Here is a 14755-nt window from a genome sequence, read left to right as displayed (position 1 = left end):
TTCAATGTCTGATTTCACACAGAACTACTGGTTTTCTCACATCAAGTTAATCTTCTTCTTTTTCTTTCAGCTTCTCCCATTAGGGGGCGCCACAGCGGATCATCCGTCTTTTCCTCCTTCCTGGTGTCTCCATCAGGTACCTGAACCCCTCCACCTCTTCTCCCTGCAACCGCACTCCTCCACTGCCCTCCCTCTCATTCACACACACGTCATACATAACCTTTGACTATAGTTCCTATAAGGAAAATAGGAAATGTATCTAAGGACAAATTATGAATGTCTCACCTCTCATATCTTCTGGTCCATGTCTCGAGTTCTTCTGTCACGTGACTCTCTTAATGGAATTAAACATTCAGACCAAGATCTATTGCATTGTATAGCATCTTTAGGAGTCACGTGACAAAAGAACGAACGACTCGGACCAGTAGACTGATAAGATGAACTGCAGATCTGTTTCCTGTGCATTGAAATACATAGCGTACAGTATTTGGCTTTTTTTTTTTTAGACATTTTAGTGTGGACGAGCAACTTTCAGGAAACGATTGAAAGCAGTAGTGTGGATGCGGAACTTTTTTCGACGCAGACTGATCCGGATTAGTGTAGTGTAAACGCTGTTCGGGTTCTTGTATTTATGTCAGTTAAATATTGCACCTAGTTGTGAAGTTTATTTGCTCGTATTTCCCTGCCTGGGCCGGTAGAGGGCGGTGTGCTGGAAGACGGTCCCCTTTTCAAACCCCTACAGGGGAGAAGGTGTATTGCAGTTGAGTTTGTTCTGTTGCATGGGAAGGGGAAGTGCAAGCTGTTAATCTGAAGTGGGAATGGAGAGCATGGTGTGACTGAACCTGCTGAGCATTCAGAAATATGCTCTGGCTTCTGGACTATAAGGTAATGCATATATATATATATATTTTTTTATATGTATACGATGAACCGTAGTCGAGTGGGTTGAGGCGTGAGGTGGGCGTTAACGTTGGCTTGCAAGGTGGAAGAGCACACGGCCTTGTTTATAGCGCCAGCCTGCGCACCGGAGTTTTCCAAGTTGCTGCTTGGGGCAGAGCGACAGCCGCAGCAAGAGCAATGCATTCAGATGCATCTCAGGCGGATGAACTGTGAAGCGAGTTCGCCGCGGTCGTGCATGTCCAAGCCAGTCAACTCGTTCCCCGTCATATCATACACTGATTAGCCGAGCTAACACGGCCTGCGTCCTGGGTCGAAGTCATGCCGCTCCTCAGCGCTCCGACTTCTCGGTGCACTTCCTACGTTTCAGTGAACCCATTGAGCATCCGAGAAGCTCGAGATGAAAATCACAGGCTTGCAGGAAACACTCGAAGTTTGCTTCGCTAGTTCTCGGCTAGTCAGGCCTACAACATAGAATGCTAGTTCAGAGTTTTCTCTTCTCCTACCCTTATTCCGACTCCTGCGTCAGGATTGGCTGAGAAGACTCCACCACTTTGATTGTGATTGGACGGTGCTCTGAGGACAAGTTCCGGCCATTAACTTCTGGCCAATCCTAGCACAGGAGGCGGGACTTATCGCGCAATAGGGGTGGACGTATTCATATTTACGCTGATAAACAAGCACATTGTGAGGAGTCCAGAAAAGATCTGTAGTGTGGTGGCTTTTTTTTGTTCTGGCTTTTTTTTTCAAGATTTATATTTTAATATATTTCGAATAAATAAATATAGTAAAAGTCAAAACTTTGGAAACACCTTTTTGTTTTTTCTTCTTCATGATGTTCAACTTTGTACATTAATACTTCAGGAATCCAAACTATGAAAGAACTGGAATAAAGTAGTGAACAAAAAAAATGTGTAAAACAACCCAGAATATGTTTTAGATTTCCGATTGTATATTTAGTTTTTTATTCCAGCCCCGGGAACTCACAGCGTTCTCTCAGGAGATTCATGAGGTTGTCACCTGAAATGGTTTTTAATCCACAGCTGTGTCTTAGTAAAAGTTCACTTGACATTTCTTGAATTCTTGATGTGTTTTAGAAACCATCAACCATCGTGTAGACGCAAAGCTGTGTACAGAGTCAATGGTCCTTTTCGTGCAACTACTGTACAAATCAATTTTATGGCAAGGAACACTCTGTGAAGTAATGAGAAAAGACTCATCACTACTTTAAGAAATGATAGAAGGTCATTCAGTTCTTAAAATCGCAAAAACTTCAAGCGAATTCTCCAAAACCATCAAACGCTATGATAAAACACGCTCTAATGAAGACCAACAGCTACCTCTGCTGCAGAGGATAAGTTTATTCGAATAAGCGTTCTTAGAAACCACAGATTTGCATGAAGGAGAATTAGAAATTATTCATGGTAATTTATTTATTTTTCTACAACACAGTTCCATACATGTTCTTTAACAGTTTCGATGGTTTCCGATTGTCAAACTTGACTGGTACTACATTGAAGTAACATTATTGCAAACAGCAGAAGTGCCGAATGACTGTCTTTTGTTTTATAATGAATAAGATCACTATATGAAGGACCATCAACAAACAACAACAACAAAATACTTATTTATAAATGATTATTAGTAGATAATGTTATGTTGCATTAGCTGCCTGGTGAATTCATTTTCTAGGCAACCAAATCATAGCCCTGGACATCATACCAGAGCATCTGCATGCCCGGTGTGCTAGCTAACACATTGATCAGTGGCCCACTCCTGCATTATGTGCCAAGGCTACATAGCAGTAATTTAATAAAACGTGTTTTCACCCTTGTCTTCCTTTTCTTCTTTCAGAGCAGTCTTAGCAGTGGAAGCATTCATGGATATAGTTGGCACGTTTAACCATTTGATTCCCAGCGATCAGTTAGAAGACTCCCTGCTCCTCGGCCAGACCTTGGAATGTGAAGCAAGTGATGAGTTTCCATCGGGCCAAAGCCTACCAGAAGATTCGCTCAAGAACATGCTCAGTGACAAGGATCCCATGTTTGGATCTGCCAGTCCACAGTTTCATCTCTTGGAAAATGATGATGCTAACTTTCAGCTTTCCAGCTCATTAGGTGCAAAGATGTACTTTACTCATAAATATTAGCATATCAAAACTAGCAAAAGACTAAGGACTCTTTTTCTTTTTTTTTTTTCTTTTTTCTTTTTTTTCCTTTTTTGCATTTTTTATTTTTTTTATTTTATTAATATTGTTTCAGACCATGATATGAAAGCTTCAGGCTTCAGCGAGTCTGCTGATGGGGATGAGACTCCGGCAAAATTTCCCAGAGGCAGGAGGAAAGGCACCACTCAGCTACAGAGGAAACAAACCGGTATAAATGAGAGCGAGCAACATTTTAATACCAAGATCGTGATATTGCTTTGTGCGCATATTGCACTAAATAGAGGTCGATTGATAGTGGATTTGACTAAAACCGATAGCTAAGTTGGATCGTACTTGCAGATAGCAGATTAATCCACTGATAGTTTTTCAAATAGATACAGCATAAAAAAAATGTAAATAAAATATCCTAATACTACTTGTAAAGTAGTAATAAACCTTACTAAAAAAAAAGGACAATCATGAAAATGTGCTTAATGAACTAAATATGAATATATCAATTTTGTTAATGAATATTGATGAATTTAATGACGCATTCAAAATAAAACAAACACTCTAAATAAATAAAAACAGTTACATCCAAAATGAATAAAACAGACACCCCATATCAACAGCATGTGGTGTCAGTGATTCGCCTCTAGAGGCTGCTCTCGTACCCTATAACGCAACCCGGAAAAACTATTGGTATTAATTTTTTTGTTCCTGATGGCCAGTAATAGCAATTATCAGGACTGATTAATCATCAAAACAGATGAATGGTCTAATGTGGAAGGTATAATTACAGTATGATTACCTAGTTTAAATGATGGGTAGAAAAAACTAACTAAATAAAATACAATAAAAACCTTGTATACAGTATCACAAAAAAAAGATCAAATTCCCTAAAGGTTCATGTTGCTTAAAATATTGAGAATTGGCTAAAAATGAAATAAATAACTTGGATCAGCTCATTGTTCGTTTCGCTTTTGTCAGCAATGTTGTGATCTGTATGTTTAAATTGGATCGTGTCTGATTGTTACAAAGCAGATACAGTATGTCAGGGTAACATGTAGAAGATTAAACTTCCAAAGGATTGTCAGTATAGCCCCTAAGAAGAATTATCTGCCGATACGATACGCATCAGGATGATGTTTAAGTTCAGAGATAAGAAGACTGCTGTCTATCTAGCAGTCGGGATGTAAACCCAAAACAAATGTTTTATTTATTTTTTATATCGGTATTGTGTTTTTGAGAATCGCTACAGTATCGGCAAACAAAATATCGCAATTCTCACGCGTATCGATATTTTCTTACACCTGTGGGGATCAAGTTATTTACACACGATGCCATATTGGACACAAACATATGTTTTTTATTATCAGGTGAAAATTTCACAAATTGTCTATTGAACATATTTTGCTGGACTGTAACATTTCTATCCTGTTGAAACTTTTGATAAGGTTTTTAATCCAGTTAATCCACATTTAGTCCTAAAAAATATTTTGAACCTCCCAGTTAGTTTTATATTTGTCTAACTAAACCTGGCGTAGTTATACAAATAAACTGCAATAGAAGTTGGCATGGTGTTAAAAAATAAAAAGAAAGAAAGAAAGAAAACCCAGCCTACATTTATGGATGTCGCAGCTGGCCTTTAACGCTTGACTAATAGTAAAAAGAAAAAAAAACTATTAAATATTAATTTAATTAAAATTAATTTTTAGCATTTAGAGACTATAGCTGACGCAGTAACAGCTCTATAAACACTTTATCTGAAAGGATGATTAGATTTAGAATAACCTTTCTTACTAATGAGCAGGTTTTCTGCCTGTGGTCAATGTTGGGAAAATGATAGGTTGTATTTTTGGTGTAAACACTTTTTTTTTCGTTATGGAGCCATTCATTCATGTGCCATACTTCTTTTTTTTTTTTTTTTTTTTTTTTTTTTACATTGTATTTTCTGTCTTTTTTTAGCTCTTTCATCTAGAGGCCGTGGTAGAGGTGGACAGATGAGGCGCTCCGGTCCATTCAGAGGGGTTTCCACCGAAGCCCGTGTATCTGGAGCAAAGAACGAAGAAGAACCAGGAGCGGGGAACATCTCGGCGGAGGAGAAACGGGACGACTTGCTTAGCCGTCGGTTTAACGTCCACAAAGTTCACGTCGACCCATCGATGAATCCCGTGGTTGTGTTAAGGCGTCTAACAGTGACAGTAGGGGGCTACAAAATTGAACTGTTGCCTGGACCTTCGCACATTTCCGGATCATCCGGTACAGGCGCTCCGCAGTCATTGAGCTTCCCGGAGGATTCCTTGACCACAGAAAGCAACGGGTTCAATTTGGAACAGGCTCAGGCATTGGATGCTCAACCTGCCCCAGAGATTGTTAAAGAGCTTAATGTCATTGAGAAGGAAGCCAACGAAACGCCTATGGATTTAGGACCGTACGTGAACCCGAACGAAGTCCAACACACCAACGGCGAGGAAGAAGTATCCACCGACGCCAAAGCCGCCGACCAGAACGATCCCGAAAAGCCGAGCGATTGCAAGACGGAAGAAACAAACGTCAAACAGGAGAAAACCGTTGCTAAAAAGCTCCTGAAACCCAAGCAGCCACTGGACATATCAAAAAACAAGCAGCTTAGCAAAGCCGGCGTCCTGCACAAGGGGTCCAAGCTTCACAAACCGCAAGAGAAAAAAGTGCTGAAGAGCGCAGCGGAAAATCAACCCGATGCTCAAGGCAAGCCGGCCCTGTCTCTGAAACCCAAACAAGCCACAAAACCACAAAAGGAGCAAGCCTGTGATCCGGCGAAACACGTCGTCAGCCCTGCTTCTCTGCACTCTCCCACAATCCACCGAAAGCCGTCGTCAGATTCCAGTCCTGGTGCTAAAGCCGTTACGAACAAATCTCCTTCTTCGGTGAAGAAGCCGCACAATCCATCACCATCCGGGATCAAACAAAGTCAGTCAGGGAAGGAAGGAGCAGCAGAGGAAGAACCGGAGAAAACGAAACTCAAGAAACCGGAAAAGATTTTGCAGAGACAAAGAAGCAGAAGCAGCAGGAGCGTATCTATAGACGAACCCGAGCTCTTTATTCCTGATAACGCTCCCGTGGTAAAGAAGGGGTCTGGCGAAGGGGAACCAACACCTGCTCCTGACACTGAATCAGCATGGGACTCAAGCAAACAGTGTGGATTATGTAATAAACCACACAGCAACAGGTATTAATCCTTTATATCCACAGATGAACCATCTGATTTATTTTGGGGCAGATGTGTGGGGGCATCATAAATGTGATGCATAACGAGATCACTTCAAGAACCCTAAGAATGAATCCTGTATAGACGGGATTGTGAGATTCGCATCGGCATAACAGTTTTTTAAAAGTGTGCACAAGTTGGCATTAGTATTCTGATGCATCGTTTTGAACAAAAAGAAATAAAGTTTATTTCTATAGAATTATTAGTAGTTATACTGACATTGTTTTCGAAAGTGGCCAATAATTTGAGACCAATATTTTTAACCTCGATTGATTTCTGATCACGACGGCGTCCCGGGACAGCGCTGTAACACGCACTGTGTATTTGCAGATTCATGGTCGGCTGCGGGCGCTGCGACGACTGGTTCCACGGCGACTGCATCGGCCTGGACCTGGCTAAAGTACAACAAATGGAAAAAGACGACCAGGAGTTTGTTTGTCTAAAGTGCTGCGCTGACGAAGGTGGGAAAGGCAACAGCGAGAACGCAGACACCAATTCACCGGCTGATCAGAAACCGGCACCTGACGCATCAGTCACGGCCGGAGGAATTCGGCCCTTCAGGAAGGTAATGCTTCTGTTCCTGGATCTGAAAAAATATTTGGCGGTTGTTTAAACTTCTGATAGATTGTGGTGTTTTTTTAACAGTGAGTGTTAGGACCTGTGCCTCTCTGAGTGTTCTGTACATGGTTCAGTGGCGCTGTATTTGACAAGATGGTTGCTTAGTCTCGGCATTGGCCTTGGGAGCCGAATGGAGCCGAATGCCATGAGTTCAAATCACAGCCACATCAAGCTGCCACCCCAAGTTGCCACTCCTGCCCCCCTGAGGCCTTTAAGGCCTTTAACCCAATAGCTGCTCATTTGTAAGAATGAGATAAATTGCAGGCGCCCTGGATGAGGGCGTGGGCCAAATGCCGTAAATGTAAACAAACAATTGAACAATGTCCCCATGGGTTTTGGTTTGCATTAGAGCTCATCAAGGGCTTAGTGATAGGAGATATTTTGAGCATCATCAAAATAACAATTTTATTTGTAGAGCTTTTATTTAACAACGCCCATTGTCCCAAAGCAGCTTTACAGAGATAAAAGCTATAAAACTTCCATTTATACGTTTAGCACATTTGTTTATCCTTAATGAGGGACCCAGTGCTGACGAGGGCATTTAATAAAAATAAATAAAAAAAAAACTTTTTATATTTACTAAGTCATCCTAAAGAAGCTGCTGCATGAATGAACATTTTTTCTGACCATTGTTAAAAGTGCAATGGAAATCAAATTGGATTCCAATCAAGTAACCAAATGGAGGTTTTGCACCAGAGGTTTGCACCCTGCTGTTTGAGTGGGCGATTTTAGGGGTCTATATGCTATAACACACTGCAGGTTAATCATTCTGTCATTTCCAACCAGGATTCAGGAGAAAGACGATCGTCAGTGGATTCAGCACAGAAAACCGGTAAGATTGTTGTTTCCCACTTCCCTATTCCCTCGAATCATCATCTTAGGATCTTTAATTACTAGTGCGCTTTTGTTTTCTTAGGATCATCTGTGAAGGTGAAGAAGGCTAAGATTTCTCTTCCAAGCTTGAAGAAACCATCCACTGGACAGATCAGGAGGAGTGTCCGAGACTCATTAGAGGAGATTCTCCTGAAGAGGTATGGAGTGTGTAACAGTACTTTTTAGCGCTACCTTGTACTGGTATTTAGTGAATCGGCATAAAAGTGAACGATGCGATGCCTCGGATACAAGTTTGTATGTTTGTTTTTAAACACATTTGCATCCTGAAAAAACCCCAAATCATTTCTATATAATTTTTAGTAGATTATATATAGTTTGGAATGTGACTATTAACTTGTGACCAGTATTTTACATGTAGACCGATTTTTCGTCCCTCTCAGCACCGCTGCCACTACATGAATATTACGTACCGCAACACTGCAGAGACCGAGGCATGTCCTGAGAGTCACATAGGATACAGATTAACATGGCAGAGGTAGAGCTGTAACTTCCTGTAGACACAACAGGAAAAAGAATGTCTGGTTTTATTTTATTTTATCTTTTTGCAATAAAGACCAGAAATCGAAATCGTAAATGAATCGTTTCGCATCTTAGCGTCGGCTGTGCATCGAGATGATCTTTTGAAGAACGACTTTGTGCTATTGTGTTAAATCATCGCAGAGGAGCTTTATGGTTTATTGTTTATTCCGTTCTCTTATCTTTTTTTAACCGTTTGCTCAAAGGCTGAAGGAATCCGACTTGAAGATTTCAAAAGAGAAGCCAGCGGAACTGGCCAGAGGTACAGAAAAGGAGCTTTTTGCCTTATTCCAAGGCGTCGACAGCAAGTACAAGAACAAATATCGAAGCTTGATGTTCAATCTCAGAGACACAAAGAATAATGTAAGATTATTTTCTACCATTATATCGTTGAGAAGTGATTAGAAATGAAATAATCGTTTTTTTAATTCCAAAATATGAATCTGGTTTACGGTTTTGCGCAACCTGAGTCAAAACGTATGCACGGCTTTTTTTTCAGGTGTTATTTAAACGTGTTCTCAAAGGGGAGATTCCTCCTAGAGATTTAGTTCGTATGAGTGCAGAAGAACTAGCCTCAAAGGAACTGGCTGCTTGGCGACAAAGGGAGAATCGACACGTAAGTAACGTCCATACAGATAGACGTTTTGGGCTGCGAATCAGTCTTATATTTGAAATGTAATTCATATCATGTGTTTTTTTCCACGGCCCATTATTTTGGCAGACAATTGAAATGATCGAGAAGGAGCAGCGGGAAGCAGAGCGACGCCCTGTCACCAAAATCACACACAAAGGGGAGATTGAAATTGAAAACCAAGAACCTGCGAAAGCCCCTGAAGCTTTGGTAAGACCAAAGTTCGAGTCCAACAGACGTAAGCCCTGCATCCAAATTCTAATAAGACGCGTCTTGGTTCTCCCTTCAGCCCGATCCTGTCCCTAAAGCTGTCGAGGTGTCGGAGGAAAAGAAGCCAGAATCAAAGGCAGAAAGTCCCAAGAAAGCGAAAGACACAACAAGCTTGCACAAGTCTCATCTTTTCGATCTTAACTGCAAGATCTGCACAGGTAACAGGTTAAAGCCTTAAAAATCTCCACACTGATTTTTTCCCGAATTGAATCAAAATTTATTTATTTATTTTGTCAAGGCCGAATGGCACCACCAGTCGAGGAAGCGACCACTAAGGCTGTCAAAGTGGCCACAACTGTTGTTAGAAGGCAGTCCACAGTTCCAGAAGGAGAGAGCCACGAACCCACGCCCACACCTCCACCGATTGCTGCATCAGCCCTGGTGGATGACCTGTCCCTGCGAGCGATGGAGGAAGGGCTTCTTAACTTCCCTGCTTATGAGTCAAGGTAAAAGCTACGAGCACGCTAGTGCAACAGCTTCAGTGTGTGTAGGTTTTCTATTTGGAAGGTAATATTTAAAAACCTTACAATGGACTATAGTATAGTAGGAATGGCGATTTTGGATACAGCGGACACAGTCCGATCATTTCGTACAGTATAATAACACATTGTAACAATAATAATCTAAAATTAAAAGAAAAACAATCCCAAAGTTTACCTTGGAGGAGAGTCGTGAGGGGGACGAGGCGGAGTGGAGGATAAGGGTTACTTCTAGGAAGGAGGGGAATCCCCTTCCGTTATGATGTCGGGAAGGCTTTCACTATCTTCACTTAGGCTACGTTTTTTTTTTGACTCGCTTCCTGTTTTTGACTCGCATCTTTTCAACTTTTACTAAAAACTGATCTAATGAAACTTCTTGGCTGTTGTCGCCAAGTTGGGAAGCGTGCGCAAAAAACCAACGCACCCCCGCGATGTTCGTATACAAAAACATATGCACGGCCGGGCGTTTGTAACCCGAGGCTCCACTGTATATAAAAACCCTAATTAAGGGCAATTATGTATAAAAGTATGCTTAAAAACCTACCGCAAAAGCCACATATTTACAGTTTAACCATCTATTATTTAGACATTTTAAAGCTGCTTTATTGAGAGGAGCATGAGGGAATTCTCCTTCGAACTAATTCACTCATTCTGGGTTGTTTCTTAATGTAAACAAACAAACAAAATAAAACAACTTTTGAGTATGAAAGTTGAAGCAATTTGTGTAAATCAACATTTGTATTGTATTTCGCAGGTGGCAAGTTGACAACCATGTTTGAAAAAATCTATAAAATATAATACAAATGAAATATACAAACATTGGAAACAAGCAATTGAACGCAGTAAAGCTGCAGTTATTCACGTTTTAAAACAGAAGTTACTGTTGTAGTAGACACGTGTATATATAAAGAGAATGGAACGTAAAAACGCAGCGACCTAACAGGCTTAATTAAAAAATAAAAAATAGGAATAAAATATGCATTGACGTACAAATAGATTGTGTTTGTTCGCGAGTCACGACAGAACAGATGTAGTGCGACTGTCCGTTTTCGCAGCCGCTGTTATCTTACCGTCATGCTAAACCCCTAACTTGAGCAGCTCAATTAATTGCTAGCGGCATTGACAACGAATTTCATTATCGATTTTCTTCGTTTAGTAGTTGCAGCCCTAGTAAATTGTAAATAAAAACAGAATGCAGTGATATGCAAATCTCATAAAACCATATTTTATTTACAATAAAACAAAAAAACATATCCTTAACATTAAACTTAAAATATACCATTTAAAAAAAAATTATTTGATTGCTGCAACAGGTCCACTTTATCTTTTGTCCGTATACATTTGGAAACTGTGGAGATCAGATGCTAATGTTTTGGTCCTTTGTTGAATTTTTCGTTTCATGACAAATGTTTTCAAATGTTGAAAAAGTTTAGACTGCTGGCAGGCCAATTCAGCACCCGGACTCTTCTACTACATAGTCATGCTCTTGTGATAGATGCAGTATGCTGTTCGCATTATCTTGCTCAAATATCCAAGACCTTCCCTGAAAAAAAGATACAAATAGACAGAAGCATTTGTTGCTCTAAACCCTGTATTATACTGTTTAGCATTGATGGAGTCTTTCCAAAATGTGCAGTCTCCCCATTTCACAGACACAAACGAATTCCCATAGCATCAGAGATTTATTTGTGGATGACATGACAAACTGTGTTAACAGACAGTGATTTCTGGAGGCCCATGTAGTGATTTTCATTACAGAATTATGACTGTTTTAAATGCATAAATTTTTATGATGTCATTAAGGCACACCTTTGCTTACAGGTTAGAAAGTGCGAGCAGTAAAGAAGATACAGTTGCGTTCCTTGCTGGTTTGGAAACGTTATGGAACGGATATATAGACATGCCATCTGTTGCTCGTTACCTTACAAAAGCTTACTCAGTCTCTGGAACATTGGACCATCTAACTGAGGTAGGTGGCATTAGATGATGGAAACAAGTGAGATTTGAATTCCAGGCAAACTTTAATTTCTTTCATGATAATGTTGCAGGATCTGCCAGACACCATACAGGTTGGTGGAAGGATCTCTCCCCAAACAGTCTGGGACTATGTGGAGAAAATCCGTGCCTCTGGTACAAAGGTTAGAATGACGCTTTGCTGGACATATTCTAACATGAGCTTATGAACGCCACACCTTATCGTCTCGTGTTTTGAATCTTACAGGAAATATGCGTAATCCGCTTCACCCCAGACACAGAGGAAGACGAGATCTCGTACACCTTGCTGTATGCCTATTTTAGTAGTCGCAGGCGATATGGTGTTGTTGCCAACAACCGCAGACAAGTTAAAGACATGTATCTTATCCCTCTTGGGTCTACCGAAAAAATCCCACACCAGATCGTTCCATTCGATGGCCCAGGTAAGACTTGATTTACTTGCACCGATGACTCCCAGGGAAGTCTTCCATTTGTCGCAAATAAAGATCGTCAACGTCATGCGGTGGCAATGTGGTAATCAGACACTTGTACACAAATAATTAAACGAAGCCTTCGCAATTTGTTCAAAGGAACGAGAAAATGCTTTTATGATGTGGAGGTTGAACAAGTGGTTTTGAGAATTTTATTTCTCATCTGAGAAACATTATAATGTCTTCATTTGGTACAAGTAAAATTTTAGCAATTAATCTAGTACAGCTAAGTCAGCTAATATAGCATTTCAGTCAAGATTGTATTTGGAAAAAGTAAAAAGAAAAAAACTACTAAGACATTATTCATCCAAATAAAAGCTATATATAGAGAGAGACTTGTATTCGCTCATGCATGTCATTCTAAACCAACTTTTTTGTCTAATAATTTGGAACAGGGTTGGAGACCAACCGACCAAACCTTCTCCTTGGACTAATCATTCGCCAGAGGCCCAAAAGAGACTTTGTGGTTCTTTTACCCAACGAGGTTAGTGAACCTCCAAGTTTCTTGTTGGAGACCAAGCCTCAGGTAGACTCTACTCCGAAACCTGTGGTGGTCCGAGATGAAGAAAGAGAATTCATAAGCAGTCTCGGACGGATACAGAAAAAGGAGAGTGCAAACCCTGGCAAATCAGCAGGGACCGAATCCCGGTTAGATGCTGAAGACGAGGAAAATGTCTCGCTGCGTTTCCTGCCAGGCGTGCTCACGCGGCCTAAGTCTGACAAGGCCACTTCGGACGATGAAGCGAAGAACGCAACTGGTAGCGCAGTCAGTCAGACGTCTAGCTCTGATGGCCAAACCTCGGGACACGGCACTCCGAAAACCCCCACCACCCCCAGACTGGACCGTTTCATCATCAAAAAGAAAGATCCAAAACCTGGTGAGATAAAACAAGAGCCTTCCGGTTCGAGTGTAGAGCTGACAACTTCCCCAGGGAAAGAAAAAGAAGGCGGAGTCGTATTATCACTAAAGGATAAACCAGGAGATGTATCAACAGAGACTTTCCTCTCTAGCCTTTCCAGTGTTCAGCAAACTGCTGAACCTGACAGCACTGAAACAAAAGGAAATACACCACCGCCAAGTACGCAGTCCAGTCAAGACCCAAACCTGTCTATTGAACCCGCTCCTGGTCCATTGACAGAGAGCACCAATGATACCACTGAAGATGTTTCCAAGCACAAAACGGAGGACATTACAACGCCTGGCATTTTGCAAAAGACTGATGTCTCAGAACCGGTTAATACAAAGCCGTCGTCTGCGACTCAAGACTTACCGCAACCTAAAGTCGCCCAGTCAACAAGACCGGACCAGTCTTCAGTCAGCCAGTGTGCACCATCACGGCAGCCATCAGCACCAGAGTCTGCGCAGCCACAATCAGAGTTTAAAGTTGTTGAAGATATCCAGACCATCACCACTATTTCTTTGTCTGGAAAATGTGAAGGTGTTAAGCAGTCCAGACGTCTTTTAAACCCACCCACTTTTGCAAGTCATGGGCCTCCACCAGCTCCTTTTCCTCCTTATCACACCACACCAGTTGACCATGCTTATCACCCTGGCCCAGTGCCCACCTACCCACCCCCATCTAACCCTGCACCATTTATACCTCCACCGTTCAGTTATCCTCCCCCTCTGCCTCCTCCGATGCTGTTTCCTCATAATGATCCTCCAAATCCAATGCACGTCCCACCGTGGGTGCCAGCAGTGCCTCCTCCGGCATGTTTTCCACAGGCCATCCCAGAGGCAGTCGGTGGACCCCCGCAGCCCTACACAACCCCAAGATTCCCCGATTCCGCCATGCTGAATATGCCGCCTTTGAACAAGGGCGATCAGGGCTCCGAGTTGTGGGACAGGAAGTCCAGGCCCTTGGAAGAACCCTTCAAAAAGGACGACCGTGACCACTACGGGGGGAGGTACAAGCACAAGAGCCAACACTACGAGCGCGAGAGGCACAAGCCCAGGAGTCGCAGCAGGAGCCGGAGCAAGAGCCGGAGTCGCAGCAGGAGCCGCAGCCGGAGCAGGCACAGACACAAGAGCAAACACTCACATGGGGAGAGGCGAAAAGAAAGACATCACAGCGGTCACCACAGGGACAGGGACAAACAAAGACGGGACTCGGATCACGAAAAACACTCGAGAGACAGGCATTCGTGATCATCATGCTCAATCTAGACACACCCGTTTCAACATCGTTGACCAGACTTTTTTACATTTTATTTTACTGCATAGTAAAAAGTTATTTATAACATTTAAAAAGCAGCTTTTAAGAGTGTTTAAATTTTATGTTTATAGTTCACAGTTCGGATTGACATTTCTTCGTTTAACATCAGCTCGAGCAGATTTTCGTGTTATTAATTCAAACCCAACACCAAGAAGAAGGAAAAAAAAACATGATTTCTGCATTTTTAAGAAAGATCTTCAACATTTTGTATTCGCATTGATTGACAATGTGTCTGTACATTTTGGTTTATAAAACAGTAGAGATAACGTGCTCTGGGCACATTATGTTTATGTACAGTTCATAAATTCTTTTTATTGTTGACTTTAAATAAAAAAATTTAAAAAGGAAATAGTGTGGTTATGGACAAACCAAA

General features: G+C 41.5%; 2 protein-coding genes across 4 annotated transcripts in view; one reads left to right on the top strand and one right to left on the bottom strand.

Moving 5' to 3' along the window:
* Window positions 1-740: 740 nt before the first annotated feature.
* phf3 (PHD finger protein 3) lies at window positions 741-14731 on the top strand. 2 transcript variants are annotated; one of them, XM_046842752.1, is made up of 16 exons: window positions 741-885; window positions 2757-3014; window positions 3159-3272; window positions 5012-6254; window positions 6624-6858; window positions 7698-7743; window positions 7828-7942; window positions 8528-8684; window positions 8821-8937; window positions 9043-9162; window positions 9242-9380; window positions 9461-9668; window positions 11523-11670; window positions 11750-11839; window positions 11923-12118; window positions 12562-14731. In XM_046842752.1, the coding sequence occupies exons 2-16, from the start codon at window positions 2777-2779 to the stop codon at window positions 14313-14315; spliced, it is 4920 nt and encodes a 1639-aa protein (XP_046698708.1). In that variant the 5' UTR covers window positions 741-885; window positions 2757-2776; the 3' UTR covers window positions 14316-14731. The 2 variants fall into 2 exon arrangements, with proteins under 2 accessions (XP_046698708.1, XP_046698707.1); XM_046842751.1 differs by having other exon boundaries at window positions 745-885; window positions 2752-3014.
* The window catches only part of eys (eyes shut homolog), a 400588-nt gene continuing 396745 nt past the window's right edge, over window positions 10913-14755 (bottom strand). For both annotated transcript variants that reach the window (XR_006924828.1, XM_046842744.1), the window contains one exon: window positions 10913-11244. Coding sequence is in view for 1 of the 2 variants with exons in the window: in XM_046842744.1 (XP_046698700.1) it covers window positions 11172-11244 (73 nt within the window). In the remaining variant the exon portion in view is untranslated. The remainder of the gene's footprint in view (window positions 11245-14755) is intronic.

The sequence above is a fragment of the Silurus meridionalis genome, chromosome 28 (genome assembly GCF_014805685.1).
Source record: "Silurus meridionalis isolate SWU-2019-XX chromosome 28, ASM1480568v1, whole genome shotgun sequence".
Taxonomy (NCBI): domain Eukaryota; kingdom Metazoa; phylum Chordata; class Actinopteri; order Siluriformes; family Siluridae; genus Silurus; species Silurus meridionalis.
The sequence above is the reverse complement of the archived record's forward strand: the minus strand, read 5'-3'. Positions and strand labels throughout refer to the sequence as shown.

Coding starts and splice junctions, on each gene's coding strand:
- phf3 (XM_046842752.1), top strand. CDS start 2,777: ATGGATATAGTTGGCACGTTTAACCATTTGATTCCCAGCGATCAGTTA. Junction 3,273..5,011: donor GCTACAGAGGAAACAAACCG/GTATAAATGAGA, acceptor GTCTTTTTTTAG/CTCTTTCATCTAGAGGCCGT. Junction 12,119..12,561: donor CGTTCCATTCGATGGCCCAG/GTAAGACTTGAT, acceptor AATTTGGAACAG/GGTTGGAGACCAACCGACCA.